Source organism: Thalassophryne amazonica, chromosome 20 (genome assembly GCF_902500255.1).
Source record: "Thalassophryne amazonica chromosome 20, fThaAma1.1, whole genome shotgun sequence".
Lineage (NCBI taxonomy): Eukaryota > Metazoa > Chordata > Actinopteri > Batrachoidiformes > Batrachoididae > Thalassophryne > Thalassophryne amazonica.
The window spans coordinates 57,488,207-57,515,497 of record NC_047122.1 but is presented as its reverse complement, the minus strand read 5'-3'; the positions used below and the strand labels follow the sequence as shown (position 1 = coordinate 57,515,497).

Below are 27,291 nucleotides of genomic sequence, written 5' to 3'. Positions count from 1 at the left end.
CTCCTGTCTTCTAATATAGCTACAATTTTGATGCATGCAAATGTGAATTTGCATGGAGGTTATGGGTGCAACTTGTGTATGGTCGACCTTCATGTGTTTGTTCCTCCTCTTGTGTGGCCTTGGTGGATTTTTTTTATCTCGGCATATCAGAAACAGGATTGTGAGCGTCTGCAGAGACATACTCCTGTAACTGTTGGTGGCACTCAGACACTCACATGCATATCCACGGCTTGAGCACACACGTGCAGTATGCACCGATGCCCTGTCCGCAGCAACCCCCTGGTCATCCACTCTGCAGGCACTTCACTCCTGATGGAAAAGGGTGGAGGCCTTATCTTAGCAAAACACTCCATGTCCCCACTTGCTAGCAGGCTTTGCGAGCTAATCTGTAACTCAGACGAGTGCACGGGCTCAAGAAGGAGAGTGGGCAAACACAAGGCTGCTGTGAGGAGGAAACTGAGAAAGGTTGCAGAAGATGAGACGAATGAAGAATTCCATTTTTCTACCAGTTGCATAATGTGTTTCTCCTGTTGAATTGCACTATGCTCTGTGCCCTTCTCTCATGTCCTCAGTTCCTTGTGGAGGGAACATCACGTCAGACAATGGCACCATATTCTCCCCGGGTTATCCAGGAGTGTACCCCAGTTCAGCTGACTGCTCTTGGCTGATCACCGTGGCTCACGGCTTTGGGATTAAACTCAACTTCACTTTGTTTCAGATTCACGGACCACATGATTTCATAACTGTCTGGTAAGAAAAGGTTCTTTCATTATAAGTTTCAGATAAGGGGTGGGCAGTACACCAGTGTCAGTCATCACTGGTGTGATAATTCATCTTAGTATGGATTGCAAAATATTGTCAACACTGTGAGGAATCATTTTTTTCTCTAATAATAGTACATAAACCCATGCCAGAAATATATACATATAGGTGTGATGATACAGTAGTTTCACTATATGATACATATCATAATACATATATCAAAATTCAATACACATCACAATACATTATTGCATCACTGTTCACAGAAATTATGTAGAAAGTAAAATGTGGTGAATGTTTAAAGAAACGAATTATTCTGAAATATAATTTGTAACCCTTTAAAAGATCCATTTCCTATTTGTATTTTTTAGAAATAATTTATGGTTCTCCTGCAAGATGAAATTATTCTTTTTATGCAGTAGTTGAGTTTTTGTGGTATTGCAATACTCAAAAAAAAAAGAAAAAAAAGAAGCACATTTGATACAGGCTTCACAAAACAATTATCATGATTCAAGAAGTGTGTGTGTGTGTGTGTGTATATATATATATATATACGAGGTCTGTGATGAAAAAAGCGGTCCTTTTTATTTTTTTCAAAAAATAAATGGATTTGAATCATATGTTTTTACGTCAGACAAGCTTGAACCCTCGTGCGCATGCGTGAGTTTTTTCACGCGTGTCGGTGACGTCATTCGCCTGTGGGCAGGCCTTGAGTGAGGAGTGCTCCACCCCGCCCATCGGAATCTCTTTGTCTGAATAGCCACTGCGGATGGTGCACGTTGCTTTATCAACATTTTTTCTGGACCTGTGAGGGATATCCGAGTGGACACTATTCGAGAAATTAAGCTGGTTTTCGGTGAAAAGTTTAATGACTGATGAGAGATTATGGGTGTTTCTGTCGCTGTAAGGACTTCCCACGGAGCGGGACGTCGCGCAGCACTTCCAGGCACCGTCGTCAGCCTGTTTCGACCTGAAAACATTCTAATTTAAGGCTTAATTCACCCAGGACGTCGTGAGAGAACAGAGAAGATTCAGAACAGGCCGAAATGAGGACTTTATGCGGACATTCCACTGTTTAAGGACATTTTGTAATGAAAGACGTGCGCGGAAACGACTCGGCGAATCTGTGTGCGCCGCGACAGGAAAAACACCTCCATGTTGAAAACCATTTGTAAAATTCAGGTGGCTTTTGATGGCTTTCAACAAGTGAGTATCTGAGAAATCGTTTAACAGCTTGGGCATGTTCCAACTTGCCCGTTAAGGTTTCCAATGGAGGTGTTTTTCCTGTCGCGACCCCCCGCAGTCGGGCCCGGCCCGACATGCGACTCTGCCCGCACGTTCTTTCATTACAAAATGTCCGTTAACAATGGAATGTCCAAATAAACTCTTCATGTCGACTTCTTCTGAAAGTTCTCTGTTCTCTGATGACTTACTGGGTCAACAGAGCCTGAAATGTGGAAGTTTTCAACTTGAAACAGCGAGACGCTGCCACCTCGAAGCGCAGATCGCCGTCAGGTGCCGTGGGCCGTCCTTAAAGTGACACTACCAGACCAAAATCTCTCATCAGCCGTTACATTTTTTACTGAAAACCAGCTGAATTTATCGAATGGTGTCCACTCAGTTGTGCCTTACAGTTTTTGAAAAATTTTTTATCAAACAAAGCAGCAGTCTCTGAGCCATTCCTAAACAATGAAAAAATGACGAGAAGGTGGGCCACTCCTCACTCAAAGACTGCCCACAGGCGAATGACCGACAGGCATGAAAAAACTCTTGCATGCCCACGAGGGTTCAAGCATGTCTGATATAATCACACGTGATTCAAATCCATATGGTTTTTGAAAAAAATAATAAGGTCCGTTACTTTTATCACAGACCTTGTTTATATATATATATATATATATATATATATATATATATCTCCTGTTGAATAATGCAAAATATCTATTCATTTGGAAAACAACAATATTTTTGGAGAAACCTTTGTCAGCACTGTCGCGCTGAGGTTGGATTATTAAAGCGGGTGACTTAGATGGTCTTTGCATCCATTCATGTTTAATTTTTTTTTATTTTTTTGTTCCCAGTGTCAAAACACCTGTCTCACAAGAAGTTGTTATGAAGATGTAGCTTTCATGGAAATGGTTGAACTGTGATGGTGCTGTGTGAACGCGTGAACTTTTGCTTTGTGTATGTGCTCATTTAAGGCTAAACAATCATAATTAGAAACAGCAATGATTTTTTTTAATGTAAACCTATAAAAAAAGTTTGATTTGTTAATATTTTTATCCAGATATTACCTTTGAAGGAGCAGATTTGAAAATGAAAGTAGTCCAGGTTAAGCTCTTGCTCAAATAAGGTAATTATTAAAAGGGTCATAAGGGTCACAACAAAAACAAACAAAAAAAACAACAAAAAAAAACAACAACAACATAAAACTAAAGCTAAACAAATAAATAAAAGTAATAATTATTTGGAGTCAATCTGGTTCACTCTGCTCTATTTCGTTACAGTGTACACCCATTTTGTGATTCAGTCCCCATTTCATCCAATTTCGCTTCATTTCATCTATTTCATATTTTAGTATGGCCCATGTGACGCTATGGTTAGCTTGCAGGCTCGATAAGGTCTGCTATCCAGTATTTTATGACCCACAAAATCAATTGTGTATCATTAAACATGATGCACATTATGATGTCTATTTTACACAACGATGAAGAAGTGTGCTTAGGTTTTGGCTATTCTAATTATCATGGAAAATTAACATCTACATTAAACAAAGAACTGTATCAGATTGGGTTGTGACACACTGAATCCAAATATTCCATAATAAAAACTATTGTTCCTGAATTGTACCATAGCCTGTGCATTCAAATACATATTGCATTGTTTTTAACAAATGTCTTATCGATTTTTTTTTTTTTCAGAAATTGATATGCATAACATATATGTACTGTGTTTTCTCACTCTATGATCCATTAAACCATCTGTCAGTGAGGAACTTTCTAAAAGAGCCTCTTGTATATGCATATTCATTCACTAGGTTTGCACACCCTCTGAATTATTGGGCCATATACAATCACATTCTGTCTGCGTGTGCATGCATGCATGCATCCATCTTTTTTGAATTATAAGTGTGAGTTACGCACAAATGCATCAGTTTCTCCCTGTGGTGGATATTCGGTTAGGAGTTGCCTTGAAGTATTGCTTCAATTCATATGGTGGACTGTATGCATTGACAAATACATTGGATCATGCAAAGACTATATTTAATGCTAAATTAATTGGTGAAAAATCTGATTTCATTCCCAATTCTATAAATATGTGCATGTGTTTGAAAGGGAAAAACAAATAGGGCAACTGTGTGCTGCCTGGTGAAAGCATGTGCACTCTGTTTGTGTGTGGTGGTAATGGATTCAGGTTTGCTTAGTTGGTGTGCGTCTGTTTGCCTGAGCGAATGTCGAGGGGCAAAGCTTCATTTCATCACGTCCATAACACATGGTTGAGCCGACCATATGTGCTACCAGAGACAGGATTTTGCATGCATGGTGGTTGGCAGTCGGAGCTGATCCCCTCTCCCCAAGACTGGCTCCAAAGGTCCCAGCTCTCAGTGAGACCGGAGATGTGACTCATAGTCAACCTGGCAGCTTGACAGGCACGGCATGAAAAGTCCACATGTGGTGGGGGTGACATCTATGTTTTGTAGATGATATAGTGAAATGCACGGACACATGCTGACTGTGCTGTGAAGATTTGTAGTCTGCAGTGAGATTAATGCACAAAGTTGAAAGAGCTAAAGTGAGCCAAAATCTACACTTTGTCATATTGTTGCCCCCACTGTGTTGATCCCCCTGCCCCCAGCAACGTCCTTCAGAGCCAAGATAGGGGCCATCGTGTTCCCTAGTTTCCAGTTACTACTGCTGTGTAACTATCCACTGAACTACTGAGCCAAGGAAATGGGCCCCGTAATGGCGGGTTGGCCAGAATGCTGTCAGGCAGCAGTCCCTAGCCAGCCCTTTCCAGAGCTGCTTGTAATCTCTCATGCCCACTCAGACAGCCAAAGACAGATGGTTTCAAAGCTGAATGGTCGTGGTAGGAATCTGGGACCTAGTTTAATCGGCTGTGCCCATACCACAGTACTGCCAGTGCTGAGAAGCAGCTTCCAAAGAGGCTCACGTTGGATGGCACTTAGCAGAAACAGCAAAGCCCAGACCTGTCAGTCCACATTCATCTGTAATTTTTGCCTTATTTCAACATAATCGCCCAGACCAGCTCAGAGTAATTGCTTCAGGTGTAATGACATGAAACTTGCATTGTGACGGAAACTGAGCTTTGACACTTTGGCCATGTGCTGTTTTTGTCTGGGCATGTTCCAGAATGCAGGTGTCATAATGGTGGCTAGGGAAGGCCAAGGGGCCAACTACGTTTCAACTGGCTGTGGCAAATAGATGGTTACTTTCGAAAAGTGGGGATGGACCAGCTTTCTGCACAGATGGTCAACATCAAGTACCCAAGATGGTTCAATAGTGTTGTGGGTGCAGTAATGCTCAGCACCATTGCATGTTCCCTAACTGATGACGCAAAAGCAGCTTGGTTCTTCTCTGCAGCTGGGAAACTGCTATATATTAATCCCCTACCACCCGCCTCATTTTGGCTTGTCAGTATCTCACAAATAAAAAGCGACATTTCCCATCGATGGGATATACAGGTTTAGAAGGAGTAACTAGTGCTACTTTTTTCTCTGCCTTTCTCACAATTTTTATTCACAGAGCCTAAAAGCAAATCAGTTAATGAAAAACTGAGCACCAGAAATCCCCCACACAAAATGATTATAACATATCACCTCTGTTTGTTTATGGTTTAGTTGATCCATGATGTCCATTTCACTTTTAGGGATGGTCCACAGGAGACGGTGAGAAAACTAGGCGTGTTCACTGATGGGGAGCCTAATGAGCCACCGAGCAGTACATCCAATCAAGTGCTGATACGTTTCCGCAGTAACACAGAGAAGGGTGGATTGTTTCGTATACGTTATCAAGGTATATAAATGATCTTCACTGACTGTCTTGTTTTCTGGTAGTTTTGAATGTCATTCCTGATTTTTTTTATTTTTTCTCATATGTTTTGAAAAAGCTTACAGATTGCAGTTTTGCCTGCCTCCCCCAATCATTCCAAATGCAGAGATCCTAATGGCAAGCAAAGAGTTTAAAATAGGTAAGTGGAAATAATTATAGAAAGCACTCACAAATGCACATAGTTATGTTGGTACTATAATACTACTACTACTAATAGTAATAATAATAATAAGTTAGCCTAAAATCTGAAATTGAAAGGGTCATTATTGCTGCTCCACATCAGTGTACTGGCATCCAAGTGACAGCCAAAAAGGACCTCCCATGTTTTGCTTCTACCTTTGTATCTAAAACAGGTGATTTCACTAATTACCGTATCTAACTGCCTGACAACTTGAACTAATTGGAATCAGCTGGTTTGGTGGGAGGGCAGAACAGATAATGTCATTGGACTTTTGCTTCATGAAGCCAGAGTTTTCCACCTCTTGAAGATGGCACAACCAAATGTGCAGGCAATGCAACAAACAGCAATAGACAGTACTCTTTGACTGCTCCTAATTGACAAAAACAGAATAGAAACAAAGCAACAGCATAGCTTCATTGGGCCATCTTGATAACATCAAATATTATGATTTGATCTTATATCATGAATGTGAATCATCAACTGTAACATAAAATAATAAAGCCCCTTTTTTGGGACATGCAAATTCCCAACTGTTAAAGATATGAAGGCCAACAGACCCGATATAGAAGCAAAAGACAAGAAGGAGAGAACTTGTCTGAAATCAACATCTCAAGATAATCTAAGAGAGGAAGACAACAACAATACCATACAAATAATAGGTGGTCTTGGTCTGATCAAAAAATTGATGGAAAAATTCCAACAAAATCCCTGGTAACATAAAAATAGAAGAAGCCCAGAAGGTCATACTCTTCAGAATATTTATTACTCACATATTAAAGAGGACTCTGTCCATCACACATCACATCCTCATGATGCCCAAAATCCAAGGGATGGACTCAGCTCCATGAGTCAAACAATTAGGAATGCTCATCATAATAATTTTATTTATATAGCATGTTAAGAACATACCACAAAAGTTCTTTCCAGGATTAAATATGAAACAACAGTACAAGGGCTTTTTGAAAAGCTGAATGAAATCATCTATTGGCTTAACAAAAGTATTCTTTGTTTCAAATTGGATACACAACAACATGGACCACTTTACAAAATTAGTCAATTAAAAATAACCAGAGTAAGTGAAAGTTACTTTTGAAAATAATTCATTGTTTGATAATGCATAGACCACACCCATGATTAATTAATTAGCATATTATTCCTTTTCACCACGTGCTTTACTTTGTTTTTGGATTGCATCCCATGTACATTGCAAAGTGGAGTTGTGCAGAAGTATGTTCACTGTGTGCTTTTGACCTTTTACGATAAATGGTCAAGTTAGGGATTGTTGTTTCACGACATTATCTTTTTAACAACCTTGAAATATTACAATTTTATTACAATATTGCATCTACTAGTTGAGAGTAATGCGAACAATATGAGTCATCGGGTACGCGACATCTATACGACTCAGGAAAAAAAAAAACAATAATTCCATCGTGACTTCTCATTTTTACAATCTACATTTGATAGAGCAACCCCCCCCCCCCCCACCCCCACCCCTTACCTCCCACTCTCCATATTGGTTGCTACATCCCTGGTGGATCAAGTTATTTGGATTTGACAATTGGTGCTCTATGATCCATATAACTACACTTTAGCACTCATGCCATAAAATGCAGTAGCACCGTGTGATGACCAACTCTATACCTGCCGTACATGGTGTGAAGAATCTATCATGACAAAATAATCAGCTAGAGAGAGATTTGGTGCTGGTGCACCCCCTCCCTGTAGAATACCATGGAGATTAATTCTCTCAGTCTGTTTATTTGCCTAGCTGCCTGGCTTGGCATTATTCACAGACACAAAGGCATACAACACCACTGTTTTATCTGTGGGTTCCCAAGTGAGGATTCAATACAGCATGTCACACTTACAAATCTCTCTCACTCTTTCTTTCCCTTTAATTTACAATTACTCCTGTTTCTTATCACGATGTTGGAACATTCTGATTTTAAATCGTGCTTCTCTCTATCTCTGTCCAGGTGATATAGTGCGCTACCAATGCCTACCTGGCTACCATTTAAGTGGAAATAGCATCCTGACCTGTCGGTTGGGGACACACCTGGAGTTTGAGGGTCCTCCTCCCTCATGTGATGGTGAGTTAATTGTCAATGCTTTGTTCCTCTCTTTATAATGTACGAGGGCTGTCAATAAAGTAACGGTCCTTTTTATTTTTTTCAAAAACTATATGGATTTCATTCATATGTTTTTACATCAGACATGCTTGAACCCTCGTGCGCATGCGTGAGTTTTTCCACGCCTGTCGGTGACGTCATTCGCCTGCGAGCACTCCTTGTGGGAGGAGTCATCCAGCCCCTCGTCGGAATTCCTTTGTCTGAGAAGTTGCTGAGAGACTGGCGCGTTGTTTGATCAAAATTTTTTCTAAACCTGTGAGACACATCGAAGTGGACACGGTTTGAAAAATTAAGCTGGTTTTCAGTGAAAATTTTAACGGCTGATGAGAGATTTTGAGATGATTCTGTCGCTTTAAGGACTTCCCACGGTGCGAGACGTCGCTCAGCGCTCTCAGCCGCCGTCGTCAGCCTGTTCAAGCTGAAAACCTCCACATTTCAGGCTCTATTGATCCAGGATGTCGTGAGAGAACAGAGAAGTTTCAGAAGAAGTCGGTTTCAGCATTTTATCCGGATATTCCACTGTTAAAGGAGATTTTTTTAATGAAAGACGTGCGGACGGATCCGCGCGTCGGGATGCAGCCGACGCGGTGCGGCGGCACAGGAAAAACACCTCCGTGTTGATAACCATTTGTAAAATCCAGGCAGCTTTTGATGGCTTTCAGTGGAGTGAGTATATGAGAAATTGTTTAACAGGCAGGACATGTTCCAACTTGTCCTTAAGGCTTTCAACAGAGGTGTTTTTCCTGTGGCGGAGCGTCGCGGCAGCTGCGTCCCGACGCGCGGACCCGTCCGCACATCTTTCATTAAAAAAATCTCCTTTAACAGTGGAATATCCGGATAAAATGCTGAAACCGACTTCTTCTGAAACTTCTCTGTTTTCTCACGACGTCCTGGATCAATAGAGCCTGTCCACTTCGATGTGTCTCACAGGTTTAGAAAAAATTTTGATCAAAGCACCAGTCTCTCAGCAACTTCTCAGACAAAGGAATTCCGACGAGGGGCTGGACGACTCCTCCCACAAGGAGTGCTCACAGGCGAATGACGTCACCGACAGGCGTGGAAAAACTCACGCATGCGCACGAGGGTTCAAGCATGTCTGACGTAAAAACATATGAATGAAATCCATATAGTTTTTGAAAAAAATAAAAAGGACCGTTACTTTATTGACAGCCCTCGTATATTGTCACATCAGCAGCTGGTCAGTGTTTTTCCAATCTTCTTTCGTGACCATCCTCTCGGAAATTGTGCAGATTAATTAAAATACACTGCAGTAGGTACGTATATGAGGCTATTTACTGGTGATTTGCACAATTTATGAAAGTGGAGTGATATTCTTACTGTGTGCAGAGAAACTTCCACGTAATATTTCACTTAACATGAACATAATTAAAAACCAAAAGACAGGCTATAAGAAATCATTGTTTTTGAGAAGAATGTGAACTTGTACAACTTTGGTTCTCTTTTAAACTGTTTGCAAACTGACTTTGTGCAAGCTATGTAATAATTTCCCATAAGTGCTCAAATACTTTACACCACAAAGATTAGAGTGATCCTGCAATTAGAACCCCAGTTGATTCCCCATTGTTCCACACACAGTTAAAGCATTCTTTGTTCATTCAAGAATGGTACAGCAATGTATTTATTAATTTTTGTTGTTGTTTGGAAATTAGCTCTATGAACCTATAGAGAAGGGCAGCCATTTAGTTTAGTGACCAACCCGACATATTCACGTGTGGTTTGCCTTCATGCATGATCTCTCAAAATGTGTTGGATTAGTTTTGATAAAAATATAACAGATGATCCTTGGTTCTGGGAAGAACTGATTACATTTTGCACCTGATTTAGATCAGATTAAAAAAGTTTTCTTTCATTAGTTTCTTCAACATTGTAAAGCAGCAATTAATTTTAGCTCTTTAGTGATGTTTTAAGCACTAGCCTTATGATGTCATAAATAAAAAGCAAGTCCCCTAGCATGAAGCAGATTAGAGGCTACAGCTCCTCCTGGACAAGATACCAGTCTGTCACAAGTTACATCCCTGTCCAACACTGGTACCTGTTTACAGCTGGGTGGTCAGAGACAATGTAGAAAGTGTCTTGTCCAAGGGCAGACCAGGAGTCAAACACAGGTCTACATATTGATAGCACAACTCCTCATCCCACCAATATATATATATATATATATATATATATATATATATATATATATATATATAATACACACATTCTTTCACTCAGAATTTTGACTTTGACTAAGATCTGCCATCCTTATGTCAAAAAGCCTGCAGAATTGAAGTAAAACTTATCTCCTGTTGGTTAAATTTGTAATGAAAAAATAAATATCTATCTATCTATCTATCTATCTATCTATCTATCTATCTATCTATCTATCTATCTATCTATCTATCTATCTATCTATCTATCTATCTATCTATCTATCTATCTATCTATCTATCTATCTATCTATCTATCTATCTATCTATCTATCTATCTATCTATCTATCTATCTATCTATCTATCTATCTATTTGTCTATCTATCTATCTATCTAGATAGATAGATAGATAGATAGATAGATATAGATCGATATTAATCACTTACCATTTAAAAAAGAGTTCAGTATTCAAGAACACTGAAAAAAATGTCTTTTCTGGTTTTTATTTTGTTCTCTGTGACATTTCAGTTGTTTTCGGGGTTTTGCTTTTAATCCTTGAACTGGTTGCACATAACGTGCAGTCAAAAAAAAAAAAAAATACTTGATTAAATTTGAGCAGCCACAAATGCCACTGGTGGATGCAAGGAGTGATATTCAAAAGCTCATATCACAGCACACATTGTCCCAGTAACCCTGCCATGGTTGTTTTACAGAACAAATAGTTTTTCTTTTTCTTCTCAGAAAACACAATGGGACACATCACAGCACATGTGAAACACTGCCTTCCTGTGCCAAACAGAATTTTGTGTGTTTTTAATTTAAAGCAAGGTTATAGTAGGTCAGCATCATTTTACTCACCCAGTATTCCAGTTATGCTTTATTTGTGGAGCCCGAGGGAATTCTTTCTGCCTGCAGTCATGGAGCAGACGTCAGACAACAATTTGGTAGCAGTTCCCATCTCTGCCGATGCTGAGAGACGCTGCTACTGTGATTCTCTCTACATGTTGAGAAATCACCCTCCCAGAGGAGTCAGTGGGTGCCTGTTCCCAACTTTTGTTGTTGTCACCTCCACCGAGGAGGTTATGTGTTTACTTTTGCCTCTTTCTTTCTTTGTCTGGCTGGTTTGTTTGTTTGTTCATTTAAAAAAAAATTCATAGGGTCTACACTTTTAACTGAGTTGACTCCAAAAGTTCAGAGTTTATTCTTTGGCCCGTAGCCCATACATACATTAAAAAAAAAAAAAAAAAAAAGGATTGCACAAGAAAGTGAAAACACTTATTTCCATTGTGGCCCATTTAAAAATAAAACATAAATAAACATAAAATGAAAACAACAATAATAATAATAATAATAATAATAATACGGACAGTACTACTACTACTACTACTACTACTACTAATAATAATAATAATAAGAAGAAGAAGAAGAAGAATTGTGTATATATGTTAATAAGATCCTAAATAATTTACAGTAAGTAAGTCCCTTCGGCTGCTCCCTTGTTTGCACTCGGGGTCGCCACAGCAAATCCAAGGTGGATCTTCATGTTGATTTGGCACAGGTAAATTATCCTAAATAATTTACAGTATATATACAAAAACAGTAAATTAACATAAAAAATTACATAATTAAAAGGAAATAAAAGGGTTGAGTTATTCAACAAAACTATTAAGGTCTATTGCCTAAAGATCATAAAACATCTATAGTTTAATCTCCAAGTGGCTTCTATGCGTACATGCGTGCATGTGGCTTTCATCATGGTGAAACCAGGGAGAGCTGACATTTGCCATTAAGTATGCTTTATGTATTTTCGGTCAAGGTTAAATGCTGCAAAAACGGACAGTTGATAGGACAAATACTGTTTGAGAAATTAGCAATTTTTGCTAACCAGTAAACAATGGACATTGCGCTGGAATTCGTAATGAGAGTTCTGAGTTTTGGTATTTTAACTTTTGGTATTTTATTGAAGTTAATTTTTTGGTTATCTGTGCCCACCACTGCAGTTGACCAAACTCATTCATATTTAGCATAAGTGTGTACTTGGGCGATCCCCCACCACCATTCGATTGTGGTTACCATGGGATCAATTTCAAGGTCACAGCAAGGTATTCAAGATTTTGTCTGTAACATTTCTTATCGAGATATCTCAAGTGTCATTCATATTTCACATCGATCACCACATTAAGATTCTGAAGATGATGTGTTTAAGTGGATAACTGACAAGGTCAACAGGACATAGCCTTGGTAACCTAATGGCTCATGGTCTTCCCATTAGCCAGGTGTCTTCATTTTCATGGACCACTTCCTATATGTTCTATAATGTAAAAAGGAATGTTTGCTTTGACAAAAAAAAAAAAATGCTCCATTGCTGCTCTTTGTCATACAACACTTGTTCACTCACTCATTCATCTTCAACCGCTTACTCCATTTAAGGGTCATGGGGGGCTGGAGCCTGTCCCAACAGTCATAGGGTGTGAAGTGGGGTACACCCAGGACAGGAGACCAGTCTGTCTCAGGGCCACATATAGACAAACAAAGACATTGACATGCACATGTACACCTACGGACAATTTTTTAAAGTTTTCAATTCACCTAATCTGCATGTCTTTGGAAGTGGGTGGAAGCTGGAGCACCTGGATGGAACCCACACAAACACAGAGTGAACATGCAAACTCCACTCAGAAAGGCTACAAATGGGAATCAATCCCATGACCTTCTTGCTGTGTGGCAACAGTGCTAACCACTAAGTCACCATGCTGCTCAACTCTTGTTAAACCTATTTGAATTAAGATTGAATGTTATAGGTCTCTTCCTTATTTGCTCCATTGTGTATGATTCATTTGTGACCACTGGATCCCACTTTGTATTCCTGATTTGTGGCGACCAGGGAGATATGTCATCTCCTGATGACTCTTGCTTACGTAGGCTGTGACATTTGTGCACAATCCCAAATGCCTTGCCCTCAACAGCATCATCAGCAACTACTTTTTTTCAGAATTGATTGTGCAGCTAACACCATCAAATGAGCACCTCCCAGCACAAAACAGGCTCCAACTAAAAGACAACAAAACATAATGTTTTATCTGCTGAAGCCAGTCAACCCAACAGGGAATCAGACTGACCTCAGGCAAAAACTTCGATCAACAAAGGCATGGCTTTTGACAAAATGATGGTTTGTTTTTAGGGGTCAAACCAAGACTGCATTGACATGCACTCTATGGAACAGGAAGTCTAACTTTACTGAGAAGCATCTGAACATTCTGTGACTTTGTGTTTTTGTTGGCTCAAATTAATTAATGCTAGCTTGCATACTACTGCCAAAACCCAGCTAACAAGCATTAAGAAATCAACATCTGAAAACATTTGTCTTTGTAACAAGATGTGGGAGGGCACAAAAGCTCTTGCATGCTGCTAGGGAGTGCTTCATCCCAGCATTTTGATAAAAAAGAAAAACAGTTGAGCATTTGTTTTGTTTCTATGGCATCAATAAACAGCTAAAAACATTCTTCCAATACATGCAGTGACAACAGCACACCACTCACCAGCAACATCAAGAGTCCGTCCAATCTGCTCCCATAGATGATATTTTCTGTCTGTTGTGATTTTTATGGTTTTGTGTGATCTGTCATACAAATCAGTGTGTCAGTCCTGGTTATTTCGTTATGTTCCAGTTCCATTTCACTTAAGCTCGAATGCTTGCAAAGCATGAGCATGCCACTGGGTGTAAAGGGAGGGGTGAGGATAGGGTATTCGGTCAGTGGAATCTGTATCCTCACCGCTAAAATTGCTGAAAACTAACTACATGTTTAAGTGAAAGCCAGTGACCAAAACATTGTCTAAGGGCCCCTTCACACAAAGTGCGAAGTTTGGTCAAATATGGCAAAACAGTTCAATTTAGCGCACCACAAACATGTACGATCCCGGTGCGAAGGTTTGTGTACGTGACGGTGTCTTTCGAGCAGGAACAGTGTGAGGTGCACCACATCGCACCGCTTATGTGGAATAAATAAAAAATAAAAACCAGCTGGTACCTGTGGGACCACATCGCACTGCTCATGTGGAATAAAAAAAAAAAAAAAAAACAGCTGGTACCTGTGGGGACCATATCACGATACTTATGTGGAATTAAAAAAAAAAAAACATCCTACGGGACTAAACCCGTGCCTTCCAAAAGCTCTGACTGCCAGTCAGAAACTTTACCACTGAGCTACAGAACTGTCCTTTGATAGCTGCAGGAATCTGCCTCATATCAGGAAGGACATGGAAGTATTACAAAAAAAATAAAATAAAATCACACACCATATAAAAACACCACATTTATCAAGTGAGCAATACAAATATTATCTCTGTTCCTCTGGTGATGACTCATGGTCACTGACATACAGTCATGAAATAACATGAATGAGAAGCAGTGTGCTCTGATCATGTCGATATCTACTGGTTTGGTGTGTCCAGTTGCCCCGTGTGCGTGTTCTGCACAAGATGCATGTCTTGTGGACTGCGCGCTGCAGCACAGACACCACCTCATGTGGAACAGAGCTCTCGTGGGTGATGTGACGTCAGATCGCCTGCTGCTTGTTCTGATCTGACGGTCCGTTTCAATCTGGCAGGCTGTCAATGTCCGATCCGGGCGCCTGCTCACTCACTGCAGCTTGTCGCCACGATGATATATGTTTTTTTTATGTCCTAGTAAGTACACCAATCAGACATAGGAGCATCACAGTGGACAGTTGTTAGTCCATGTATGTCCAAACACAGTAGGTGTTGTCATGGTGGGATGTCCAGAACGACAGATCCCCACAGCTGCTTCTGTCGGAAGCCACATCTGCTGTCAGTGGAGTGCACACACCCACGTACCAGTGTGTGTGCTTGAATTTGTTCATGTAAATGGGGAGTCTTCTTCACGGACTAAGGTTAATTATGGAGTTCCACGAGGTTCTGTGCTAGGACCGATTTCATTCACTTTATACATGCTTCCCTTAGGCAGTATTATTAGAAAGCATTGCTTAAATTTTCATTGTTACGCAGATGATACCCAGCTTTATCTATCCATGAAGCCAGAGGACACACACCAAATAGTTCAACTGCAGGAATGTCTTTCAGACATAAAGACATGGATGACTTCTAATTTCCTGCTTTTAAATTTAGATAAAACTGAAGTTATTGTACTTGGCCCCACAAATCTTAGAAACATAGTGTCTAACCAGATCCTTACTCTGGATGGCATTACCCTGACCTCCAGTAATACTGTGATAAATCTTGGAGTCATTTTTGATCAGGATATGTCCTTCAATGCGCATATTAAGCAAATATGTAGGACTGCTTTTTGCATTTGCGCAATATCTCTAAAATTAGAAAGGTCTTGCCTCAGAGTAATGCTGAAAAGATAATTCATGCATTTATTTCTTCTAGGCTGGACTATTGTAATTCATTATTATCAGGTTGTCCTAAAAGTTCCCTGAAAAGCCTTCAGTTAATTCAAAATGCTGCAGCTAGAGTACTGACAGGGACTGGAAGGAGAGAGCATATTTCACCCATATTGGCCTCTCTTCATTGGCTCCCTGTTAATTCCAGAATAGAATTTAAAATTCTTCTTCTTACTTAAAAGGTTTTGAATAATCAGGTCCCATCTTATCTTGAGGACCTCATACTACCATATCACCCCAATAGAGCACTTTGCTCTCAGACTGCAGGCTTACTTGTAGTTCCTAGGGTTTGTAAGAGTAGAGTGGGAGGCAGAGCCTTCAGGGAGACACTCTCTACTTTTAAGATTAAGCTTAAAACGTTCCTTTTTGCTAAAGGTTATAGTTAGGGTTGGATCAGGTGACCCTGAACCATCCCTTAGTTATGCTGCTATAGACTGCTGGGGGGTTCCCATGATGCACTGTTTCTTTTTATTCACCTCTTTTTGCTCTGTATGCACCACTCTGCATTTATCATTAGTGATTGATCTCTGCTCTCTTCCACAGCATGTATTTTTCCTGATTCTCTCCCTCAGCCCCACCCAGTCCCAGCAGAAGACTGCCCCTCCCTGAGCCTGGTTCTGCTGGAGGTTTCTTCCTGTTAAAAGGGAGTTTTTACTTCCCACTGTCGCCAAGTGCTTGCTCATAGGGGGTCGTTTTGACCTTGGGGTTTTTCTGTAATTATTGTATGGCTTTTGCCTTACAATATAAAGTGCCTTGGGGCAACTGTTTGTTGTGATTTGGTGCTATATAAATAAAATTGATTTGATTTGAAAAATCACGCTCGTGGGGAACTTAGACAAATTTCACTGCGAGTACGACAGTGATTGTCTACAGTCTGTTGTCGTGCCAAGAGTTCAAATGGCCACACATTTTGTAAGTGCCATGCGAGCGGTGTTAGATGTTCATACGTGTCAGCTGAAATTTGGCCGACACCTGCCGTGAGAGGTGTGATGGGTTTGCACAGAGAACACTCTGTCTTTCAGCCGCTGGAGTGTGCAAATAGTTGTAGCAACAGGTTTACGAGGCATTAGAGGCATGTATGACTCTACATGTTTTGCATACACTTCCGGCTTAGTGCGCACTTTGACCAAACTTTGCACTATGTGTGAAGAGGCCCTAATGGTTGTTAGTTTTATTTACAATTGCTCACACATACAGTTTAACTCTAATTGTAGTTTTTGATAATTAATTGTTGTCCTGATCTTGAGAGACCCATTATTCCAGGGACAGGCAATTTAAAATTTTCAAGTCCCTCCTTCTCTTTGAAGAAAAAAATACTCATCTTTCATAGACGCAGAACAGGTTGATGGATGGGAATGACGCAGATCATGTAAGTTAAAGGAGCCCAGTGTTGACTGAAATGAAGTAGACTGCATAAAACCAGAGGATCCCCCAGAGGAGCTTCTTCAGCCACAGGCTGCTCCTTCCTGAGTGCTATACCAACAGACTGAAAAACTCCCTCAGGCCATCAGCCTGTACAACTCCTCATGAAGACAGAGAATGGGAAGGAGAGGAACAGTAGTAGCCAGTAAACCAGCAGCAGTCAGTCTGTCTGGTATTTATATATGTGTATTTATATTTATACTTTGCAATTTTTTTTTATTTATTTATCTTTTTGCTTTCACTTTGATGCTCTGTGTGCTTCTTACCTCGTGTGCTGCTATACAATGCTGCTGGAACCTCAGTTTCCCTGAGGGAATATTCCCAAGGGATAAATCAAGTTCTTTCCAATCTAATCCAATCTAAAATAAACTGACTGGGATGAAGCAATGTAGTAGATGGAATCTGGAGTGATGTGGGTTAATGATAAATGATAGCAGTACTTGAAATAGTACTGAGTACTGAAATAATTTAAATTTACATGATACAATCAAACAGGGAAATCAAACAGCCTCACAATATCAATACACCAGCATTGCATCTGACATCAAGTCAAGCCTTGGAGCATGTGCTAGTGCTGAACTTCACTGCATCCACAAGACCACAGAACCACCTTTGGTCCATGATGACAAACACCCAGGCAGATAACCAGTCCATCCCCACATCCAGGCACCTATGTGCTGGATCATGTGTAGAGAAACATGCCACATATCCAAAATGTTGATGTTACCTTCTTTGAACCTTTATTTTATGTGATTATCATTTGATGCCAAGTCATTCCAGTAGTACCCAAAGAGCTTCCAAAGAGACCGAGTATCAGAGATGAGCAGTTCTTGCCTTAAGTCACTGGTTAGAGTTCAGTTCTCACAACCATGCAAAGGGACAGATTGCACCAGGACCAAAAAAAAACCCTTTGATCTACTGCAATGATACTGGCATCACCACACACCTCTGTCCAGTGATCTAATGACTCCAGAAGCTCTTCCCAGGCATCTTTTGGTCTCAAAGTTGGAGCACAAAGAGACACGAGTCTCCCTGTCAAGATAACTGAATTGCTTTACATTTCAACATTTTTCACCACATACAGATACATTTCTGATGGCTGAGTCCAGAAAGTCATTAAAAGAACAATTGTAAACCCAAACACTCCAATTCCTAACTCAGTCTATCAAGTGCTGCAATTGGGGTATCCATTTAACCGGCAAAGATCACAGCATTGGCTGTGAAGTCAAGGTCAATAAACCTTTCCTTGCCATCAAAAGCGTGCAATTTGCTGGTTACCACATCTCTGCCCAACACCCACTCCATAGTTGACCACACCTTATTTTGAGTATCTGGGCATCCAGATACGCATAAATAAACTAGCTCATTATACAACATAGGCACAAGAAATGAGAAGGACAACTGTGTTTGTTGAAAACCAGCAATGATGCTTGAGCTTTGCTGTGCACTTCCTATGGCATCCTGAGTTGGAGTGCAGTGATTCAAGGCACATGCCTGCAATTATTGATAAAAGACAAACATGCAAAATAAAGGTCCATACAAGATCAACTAATCAACAGATGGATGATGAGAAAGTGAGATCAGGAAGTAAGTAAAACTGGGGGACACTTACAGAGACTTGGCTTGAAGCCAGGGATGAAATGAAGTGTGCACCTCATTGAAATGCAGGGGACATATCGGCTGCAGCTGCACCTATCACATCACGACTTTCAGCCCTGACAAGCACAGCCTTCCCTGTATGACTAGCTGCCCCGTCACCCTCTCCCTTTTTTAACTCACTCTCACATATTTGCCTATGTTGTGTACTGTGTACAAGTGGCAGTGGATGTTGTTCTTCTGGGGAGGACTTCTGGAGCTTCATTGCAGGTTCTGCAACATTGCTTGCCCCTCAGCGCTGGTAGCATCTCTTATTCTCTACATTCCCTTCATCTGCACTCCCTCCTCCCTTGTACACCACATCTCTCCTGAGCCCACAAGCATCCAACTTATGTACTTACATAACAGCTTCCTTTTTTCCCCTGTTCTCTTTTTTGTCCTTGAAGACAGTGTATCTTGCACACTTTTACAGACAGATCTGTCTGTCTTGACAGTGATGTCCTCAAGAATAGACCAAGAAATGTCTGGGAAAAGCTTTTTGTGGTAATGAGGTCTCTGGATAAAGGTGTTTAGTGATGTTGGTGATGTATCTATGCAGGAAAAGGTAATTACTTTAAATTTTTTTTTTGTTTAATGTTAATAATTAATATGCATCACTACAGGCATCAAAATATGGAACAAAATGTAACTATTAATAATATTGTTCCACATGGGCAACAAAATATATTGTGCCAATTTGAAATATTAATAATCTTTATGAATGAATGAATGAATGAATGAATGAATGAATGAAAACTGTTTATTTCGAACATTTGATACAACAACAATTACAAGATAGATCAGTAAAGACAACAACAAAAAAGTTCCTACTGTGTACCCAACATGTCCGAAAAGGGGTAGGGTGAAGCATCACCTTATTTATTCCTACCCCTTCTTCCCCACAACCAGTAATACCCTTTGCCACATATACACATAGATTCCTACACACCTAAACCGATATCAATACATATATATATATATATATATATATATACAGTGATGCCGGTAACGCGTTACTTAGTAACGCGTTACTCTAATCTGACCACTTTTTTTAGTAACGAGTAATCTAACGCGTTAATCTTTCCAAATCAGTAATCAGATTAAAGTTACTTCTCCATGTCACTGTGCGTTACTATTATTTTTCATTGTGGGTCGATAACAGCATTAAACTTGGTCTGTGGGCAGGAGGTCGGGATTCGACTGAACTGCCCACTTTAAGTGAGCTGTGAGCTTTTAATCCGCGGTTTTTTGCAGCTGCTCGACTCGTCCTCACCTCTTAAAGCGCGGTGATCAGCACACCTGCACTGAACTTTACAAAGACATTTTTATACTTTTTTTCCTCCTTTATTTAGAATTCTGAGCTGAGCCGCTCTGTATCTGGTCGTTAAAAACAGCTGATCCTCTGCGACGCGTCAACAACTAACACTATTTTCCACTCAAATGCACCTAAACTCTCTTTCTGAGGACCACATGATGTGAAAACGCAATAAAACTTTCTTACCTATCTATCCATTCTTTGTGCTCAAACGCCAAAGCAGGGGCGAATCTAGATGGAATGGGGGCGTGGGGCAAGGATGTGCCCCCTCCCCCACAACACCCCTAGATTAAAGGTGCAATTTTGAAGCCGTTTTTTACTACAACTAATATTGCTTAAAATAATAATAATTTCGACAAGTAAAATGTTTAGAGAGAATTTAAATGTTAGAAAATGTTAGAATTTAATAGTTACCTTTATAAACAATGTAGGCTCGAAATTGCAAGTTTTACTGTACAGTGCTGTCAACAGTTAAATATGAGGTCAAGAAAGAGGTCTTTATTTTACTTTTTATAAAACAAGTATTATTTCATTGAAGTCAAGAAAGGGTGACTATAAAGTGACTTTGGCAAACAGGTATCATTGTCATGTTGAGGTGGCAGAGGGTGTTGTCGGCAGCTGGGAAAAGTAACTAAAAAAGTAACTAGTAATCTAACTTAGTACTTTACAATTGAGTAATCAGTAAAGTAACTAAGTTACTTTTACAATTGAGTAATCAGTAAAGTAACTAAGTTACTTTTTCAAAGTAACTGTGGCAACACTGTATATATATATATATATATATATATATATATATATATATATATATATATTATATATGTATATATACACAAACATATATATATATATATATATATATATATATATATATATACACATATACACACATATATACACAAACATAAATATACACCTACACATACCTACTTACATACAAAATACTATATATTTACAAGCCGAAGCAAAAAACAAAACACCCTAACCCTCATTACCCTTCCTCCTCCCTATACTAGAAAAAAACATATTTTTGTACCGCTGTTTGAACTGGTTCATGCTTGGACATTGCTTGAGCCCCACTCCCAATCTGTTCCACATCGTCACCCCACAGACAGAATACAGAAACCTTTTAATGTTGTTCGTGCCCACTGATGCTTTAAATTAAATTTCCCCCTCAGACTGCAATCCCCTGATCTGTTAAAAAACATATTTTTAATATTTGCTGGAAGTAAATTGTTTATTGCTTTATACACGATTTGTGTGCCTACCATGGAACACCAAATGTAAGGAATGTAAATGTTAATATTTTATTAATATTTAATTTTGAATGGCCTCTATATGGCCTCTCTTTTAGGGACCCGAATAAGTAATGAGTAATTAGTTTTATCATTAAATGTAATGTTTATAGCGCCTTCTACGGCACAATAATTTATGTAATAAAAAAATAGTTAAGACAGTTTTTAATTAAATATGAAAATGAATTAAACCATAAGTGGCACCGCCTTCATATTCAGACACAACATTAATATTGAGTCTCTGATCTGAAAGTCATAATTTCCTGACACAATTGATTAAACCTCTGTTTCATCTGAACACAATAAAACCACTGGTGTAATATTTACACATTTATTTGCGTATATACAGAGGTAAACATAGGTGACTGATATTTTGGGAATATGAATAATGATTCATAGTTTTTATTGCAGAGAGAGTCTGTTAAAAGTGAGATGTTCAAATTTAGGGCAGTGAAAGCACCTGGAGCACCTGGAGTGAACCCACGCAAACACTGGGAGAACACGCAAACTCCACTTAGAAAGGCCACAGGCGGGAATCGAACCCCATAACCTTCTTGCTGTGAGGCAACAGTGCTAACCACTAAGCCACCATGCTGCCACTGATCCTGATCAAACTTCGGATCAAACTGTCAGTCAATAAATGATGCATCCTACATAATGCTCTCAAAAATAAAATCAATTCAATCTTTTTTACAGCTATGAATTTTTGAAAATTCATTCACTGTTAAAGATTGGAATTTTTCCAGTTTTCCAAGATTTGTCCTAACATTGATCTTTCACATTGAAAATGAATCAGTTCTTGCCAAGCAAGATACGAGTCTTCAGTTACAAAAATAAAATAAAAAAAATAAAAAATGGTGATATAAGAAAAATTGTGGGCTCCGGGTTGTTCGCCATCAAATAAACAGACAAAAAAATGGGCAAAAACATAACCTCCAACTCCATTGCCAGAGGTAATAACCACATATTTTCTGCTATCTGAGCATCCCATTGGTTGTTACAGTATTTGCTTGACTGGTATTTGAATAAATTGGGGTGTTTCAGAGCCACAGCTCTTACATTTTTGTTTTCTTAATTGCTAAAACACTAAACCCTGTTGTCTGAACCAAATACTCAGTTGCCTAAACCCACTGATTGAATCAGTCACTCTTTTGGCAAAGCCATAAGCACTTTTCACCTGTTTAGACACAACTTGCCAACACATTTTCATTGTGATCCACCTGTGTGGCATAATGGTGAGCACAGGTGGCAAAAGTCACCAGTTGAACACAACAACTCAAGCTTGATCACACTTGTGGCCAATAATGTGAGGGAACATGGGCACTACAATGGATAGAAATCTGAGAGGAGTTGGTGTGAGAGGTTGTCGAGGTGGTCAGTGAAGACAAAGAACAGTCATATCTGATGAAATCAGAGCTACTGTGATTGACCGTGCTCTTGTCGGCAGTATGAGCATCAGGGAGGCTGGACAAAGGGTCCAATCAAGCATCAGTAGACTCACTGTGTCCACCAGAATCTGAAGATTTAGAGAAACGAACAGATAATTACCTTTTCAGACATTATAGTATGTTAATGTTGACAGGAATTACTGTATGACTACACTATACACTGTACCACAGTATACTATAAGTAAACACATGTTTCAATACATCACTGTGCCAATGTACTGTATTGTTGTTTCTAAGCCTAGTATTCCATGTATATTTTGTACTTTATTTTTACGTAGGCTTACTGTATACAAGTGCTAAATGCACATGATTTGTGTTTGTTTTTGTACTGTACAAGTGCTACATGTACAGTAAATGCACAGGATTTCTGTGATTTGTACTTTTTTTTTTTAACTATGTCCAAGTGCTAAATGCACAGGGTTTTTTTTTTTTTTTGCAACATGCATTTCGCCTATAATGGGTTGTTCATTTTGATCGACTTGGTGCACGATTTGACAACATAGTTCAGTTTTAAGCACAGATTGAACTGTTTTGAGGTGAAAGTTTGGTTTTGCAAGAAGAGTCTGGGGTTTTGTGAATGTAGCTTGTGTTCACAGTTTAGAGAAAAGGAGAGCTGCTTTCAAGAAATATGTCTTAGCAATTGGGAAAAAGTGTAACTGCATTTGTTCTTGAGTGATCACAGAGAGTTCCATCACGACACACACAAAGCTACTACATCCATTTAAAGTCTTTGCTTGAATTTATTAATGAAGCACAATGAGCTTTGATGTTTGAAAATCCCTGTTTATCCGCCCAAACAGATTTTTGATAAATCTGCATAACACCAATCACATTAGTTTCCAGCCATGCGAGATTTAGATTTTGCCCCTTTGTCTACTTCCTCTCTAACTCGACTTCCCTGTTATGTTTGTTCTTTAGATTGCTTTTTCCCTGTCCCTATGCTGTTGCATGTACATTGTCCTTTTGCATTATCATAACAAACCCACAGAATGTCTTACATATTCACTGTCATCTTGGACTTGTTCAAGCTTGAACCACGCTAATGCCAATACCAATGTCACCCATTCTCTTTAAGCAGCTTGTTACCATTGTATCACTCATTGTTTTATGTTAATTAAGTAATGACTCTAGTGAAGGTGTCCATCAGAACTGCAATACTGCAAGCTTGATATATTGTGTAATGATGCACACGTGCTCAGATTTGAACATCAGAATGCACTTAAGTAAATGTCTGTTTGCACTTATCTGCCACTTCATCCTTTAATGGTAAACTAATGGCTCAGTCGTTGTTGCATACATGAACATTTTCTATGTAGGCAAAAGGGATTACTTAAGATTGTCATTTCTCTTATACAATTTTTTTTTTCCCTTTGGCCACTCAGTGTTAAGATAACCTTTTTAATTTTGAAACTGCCTTTTACCAGCTGTTAGATGTGTCCCTTAGTACATTTTATTTACAAGCAAACTGAGCAGTTCTTCATTACTGCAGCATCTGTTCATTTATATCCATACTGTGGTGTTACGCTCTGTGGTGCAAGATAATAGAGCAGAAATGTGTGTTCAAGTAAAGGCAAAATGGGAAGCAAAAATGTTTAGCAAGGTAATGGAAAAATATTGCAACGCAAAAAAAAGAAGTGCTGGAATGGCATGCAAAAATATTATAAGCTCCAGAAAAGTTTAGGATTCTTTTAAAACATGTCTTTGGATTAAGAACTTCAGGAGTCAGGATTGCCCCTCACATATGCTCAGGAGCGGTTATCCTCAAGGCTCTGTGCTGGGCCTGCTGCTCTTCACCCTCTACACCTCTGACTGCACCCATTTTCCACACCAGTTACACATTCATACCCTTCTGCCGTGTTCAACCCCCTTCCCTTACTTTAGTTTGACTCATTGTTTGAGTGATACACTCCTGCTAGAATCAACAGACCCATGTTGGCTTGCAGGTCTACCAGGTCTAATTCTCTCCACGTGTCCCCAAACACACAACTCCCCTCCAGGTTGGTCATCGCCAGTATAATTCTTTCAATTGACTCTGGTATAACGAGTTGGCAGCTGGACTTGATGTCATCCAAACACAGTGGTGGGCACAGTTCTGCTAATCTGCTAACCTCTAATTATCAAAGCTAACATTTTTGTTAGCAGATTATCTTTTCAGATAACTTCAGAAAACCATCAGCGGACCAACTAGCTTCTGATAAATTTAATTCAGATAATTTTTAGACCACTAACATATTTTTGCAGGTATAGTGAATAAAGCTTAACAGTTTAAAAACATTTATACAGTCTGAAATCAAAGATTTTAGTGACTGCCTGTTACATGTTTTGTAGCAGACAGACAGCTATGAGTGGTACAGCTCTATCCTCTGCAGGCAGAAGAGAGCTGACTACCAGAGAGAAAGCACAAGGGAGGGGTAAAAAGATAATTTCTCTTTACACCATACAGACCCGCCGGCATATCACACAAGTCATGCACAGGCAGACAGTTTTGACTTATGGTTATAATTTTAAACAAACCAATTCCAGACAAGTTACTGAAATTAATGTCGCGTCTGACATGAGTGGTTGGTTGGTTGCTAACACACAACTTTCTGAAATGTGTGTTAGGTTTTACACATAAATCTGTATTTGTAAAGATGTATTTTTTTTTCATTTGTTAAAACAATTTGAAAACAGAAAATTTGGTTTAAGTGGATTCAGCACTTTAAGCAAATGTGTGGTGGCAAAGGGTGTTCATACTGCCATGAACACCGTCATCTACTGGCCAGTAGATGGCAGTGTTCATGGCATTGTGAATACAATACACCTGGCTACACTGCTCTAAAGCATTGTGCTTTCCCCTGGGTATACCTCAAAGATCACACCTGGGATCTCTCCTTTTCTCTGTTTTGTCCCTTTTTTTTTTTTTTTTTAGTTTTCTATACCTCCCACTTGCTTTGTCATAACATTACTATGCTAATGACACTTGGCCTTGCCTGTCCAATGCCGTATGTCTACACATTCTCACCTTGCCTCTCCGACATCAACAAATTGGTAAAATAGCTTCTTTTATTTTTTTTTAACCTGTGGCTGAGTCCATTAATGGCTGTGTTTCCTGTCCTTCTGGCCAAATCATCTACTTTAATTTCAGACTGGTTAATAATTCACCGCTGGCTGACCTTTTTCCAAACACATTTCCTCTCTTCATATCTTGTATATTTGATCAGAACATTGTTTACAATAAATGGAGCATGCTGCACAACTCCTGGTACAGACCCTTTTCATTTTACATCTTGACTACTGCTGTTCCCTGGTTGCATGTTGAATATTATGCATATTCAAACACATTCAGAAAATGATCAAGAACGCAGCAACTTGCTTGCCTTTAATCAGACAAAAATTGAGCATTATGCAACTTGTCATTAAGGCTAATGCACGCTACAGGTGTGCATGTCAACATTGCTTTGGAGCAGACACACTGACAGACACTTTTGACAGCCTTCAAAGCTGTCAAAATCAGGTTGTGTTGCACAAAGAAGAAACAGCATGGAGAAGGAATAGCAGTTGCATCACATTCATCGTGTTGATCAACATTTCATCTGGAGGCAGCCAAATCTTTAAGTCTCATCAATCTACAAACAATGTTTTGACTGCAACCCTGGAGGTTCCTGTACTTTTGGACTTTTGTCACATTTTCTAGTTTCAAAGTCAATTAGTGTAAGTTGCAGTCTATAGCTCTCCAAGATGAGCTGAAAGCACATCGGAAGACATGTATGTAAGGGCTTTTTTTTTACACTTAGATGTGCAATCAGTCTCTCCCAATCAGCGATGGATCAAAGTCATTTGAAACACACCCACCAAGGTGCCTGAGGTTAAAAAATTACTTCAGAGATAGTGGCTGTCATGTTAGAATTTCAGATCAGAGTAGATTAATGTCACTTTTTCATCCAAAGTGAGATGTCAAAAGTACTTTGTGGATTTATAGAGCAACAAGATCATTTGGACACACCGTGGAAATTGTATTCCCTGACATGCTAGAAAGCAAATTACTCCTGTATGACATGCAAAATGTTTGCTTGGTCTTACGAGTGACCAGTGGCTTTTATGGAATCTCGGATTACTGTTGGTCCATGACATCAGAATAGAATACAATAGTGCCTTTATTGTCATTGTGCATACATACAACAAAATTTAGCCTCTGCATTTAACCCATCATAATTACAGTTAGACCACAATCCAACACTAGGGGCAGTGGGCAGCCACAGTCTGGTGCCCGGGGTCCACTCCAGATGGAGAGACATTGCTTTGGTCAGGGACAGAGAAGGAGCAGACCCTAAATAAGAATGTTTTGATTGTGGGAGGAAACCGGAGGGCCCGGAGGAAACCACGCAGACACGGGGAGAACATGCAAACTCCACATAGAAAGGGTGGGAACCAATCCCACGAACTTCTTGCTGTGAGGCATCAGTGCTAACCACTAAGCCA

General features: G+C 39.5%; 1 protein-coding gene across 1 annotated transcript in view; it reads left to right on the top strand.

Moving 5' to 3' along the window:
* Positions 1-27,291, top strand: part of csmd2 (CUB and Sushi multiple domains 2) — a 662,931-nt gene that overhangs the window by 532,182 nt on the left and 103,458 nt on the right. Inside the window, exons 44-47 of the mRNA XM_034160153.1 lie at positions 573-750; positions 5,650-5,795; positions 5,890-5,970; positions 7,992-8,105. Coding sequence (XP_034016044.1) covers positions 573-750; positions 5,650-5,795; positions 5,890-5,970; positions 7,992-8,105 — 519 coding nt within the window. The remainder of the gene's footprint in view (positions 1-572; positions 751-5,649; positions 5,796-5,889; positions 5,971-7,991; positions 8,106-27,291) is intronic.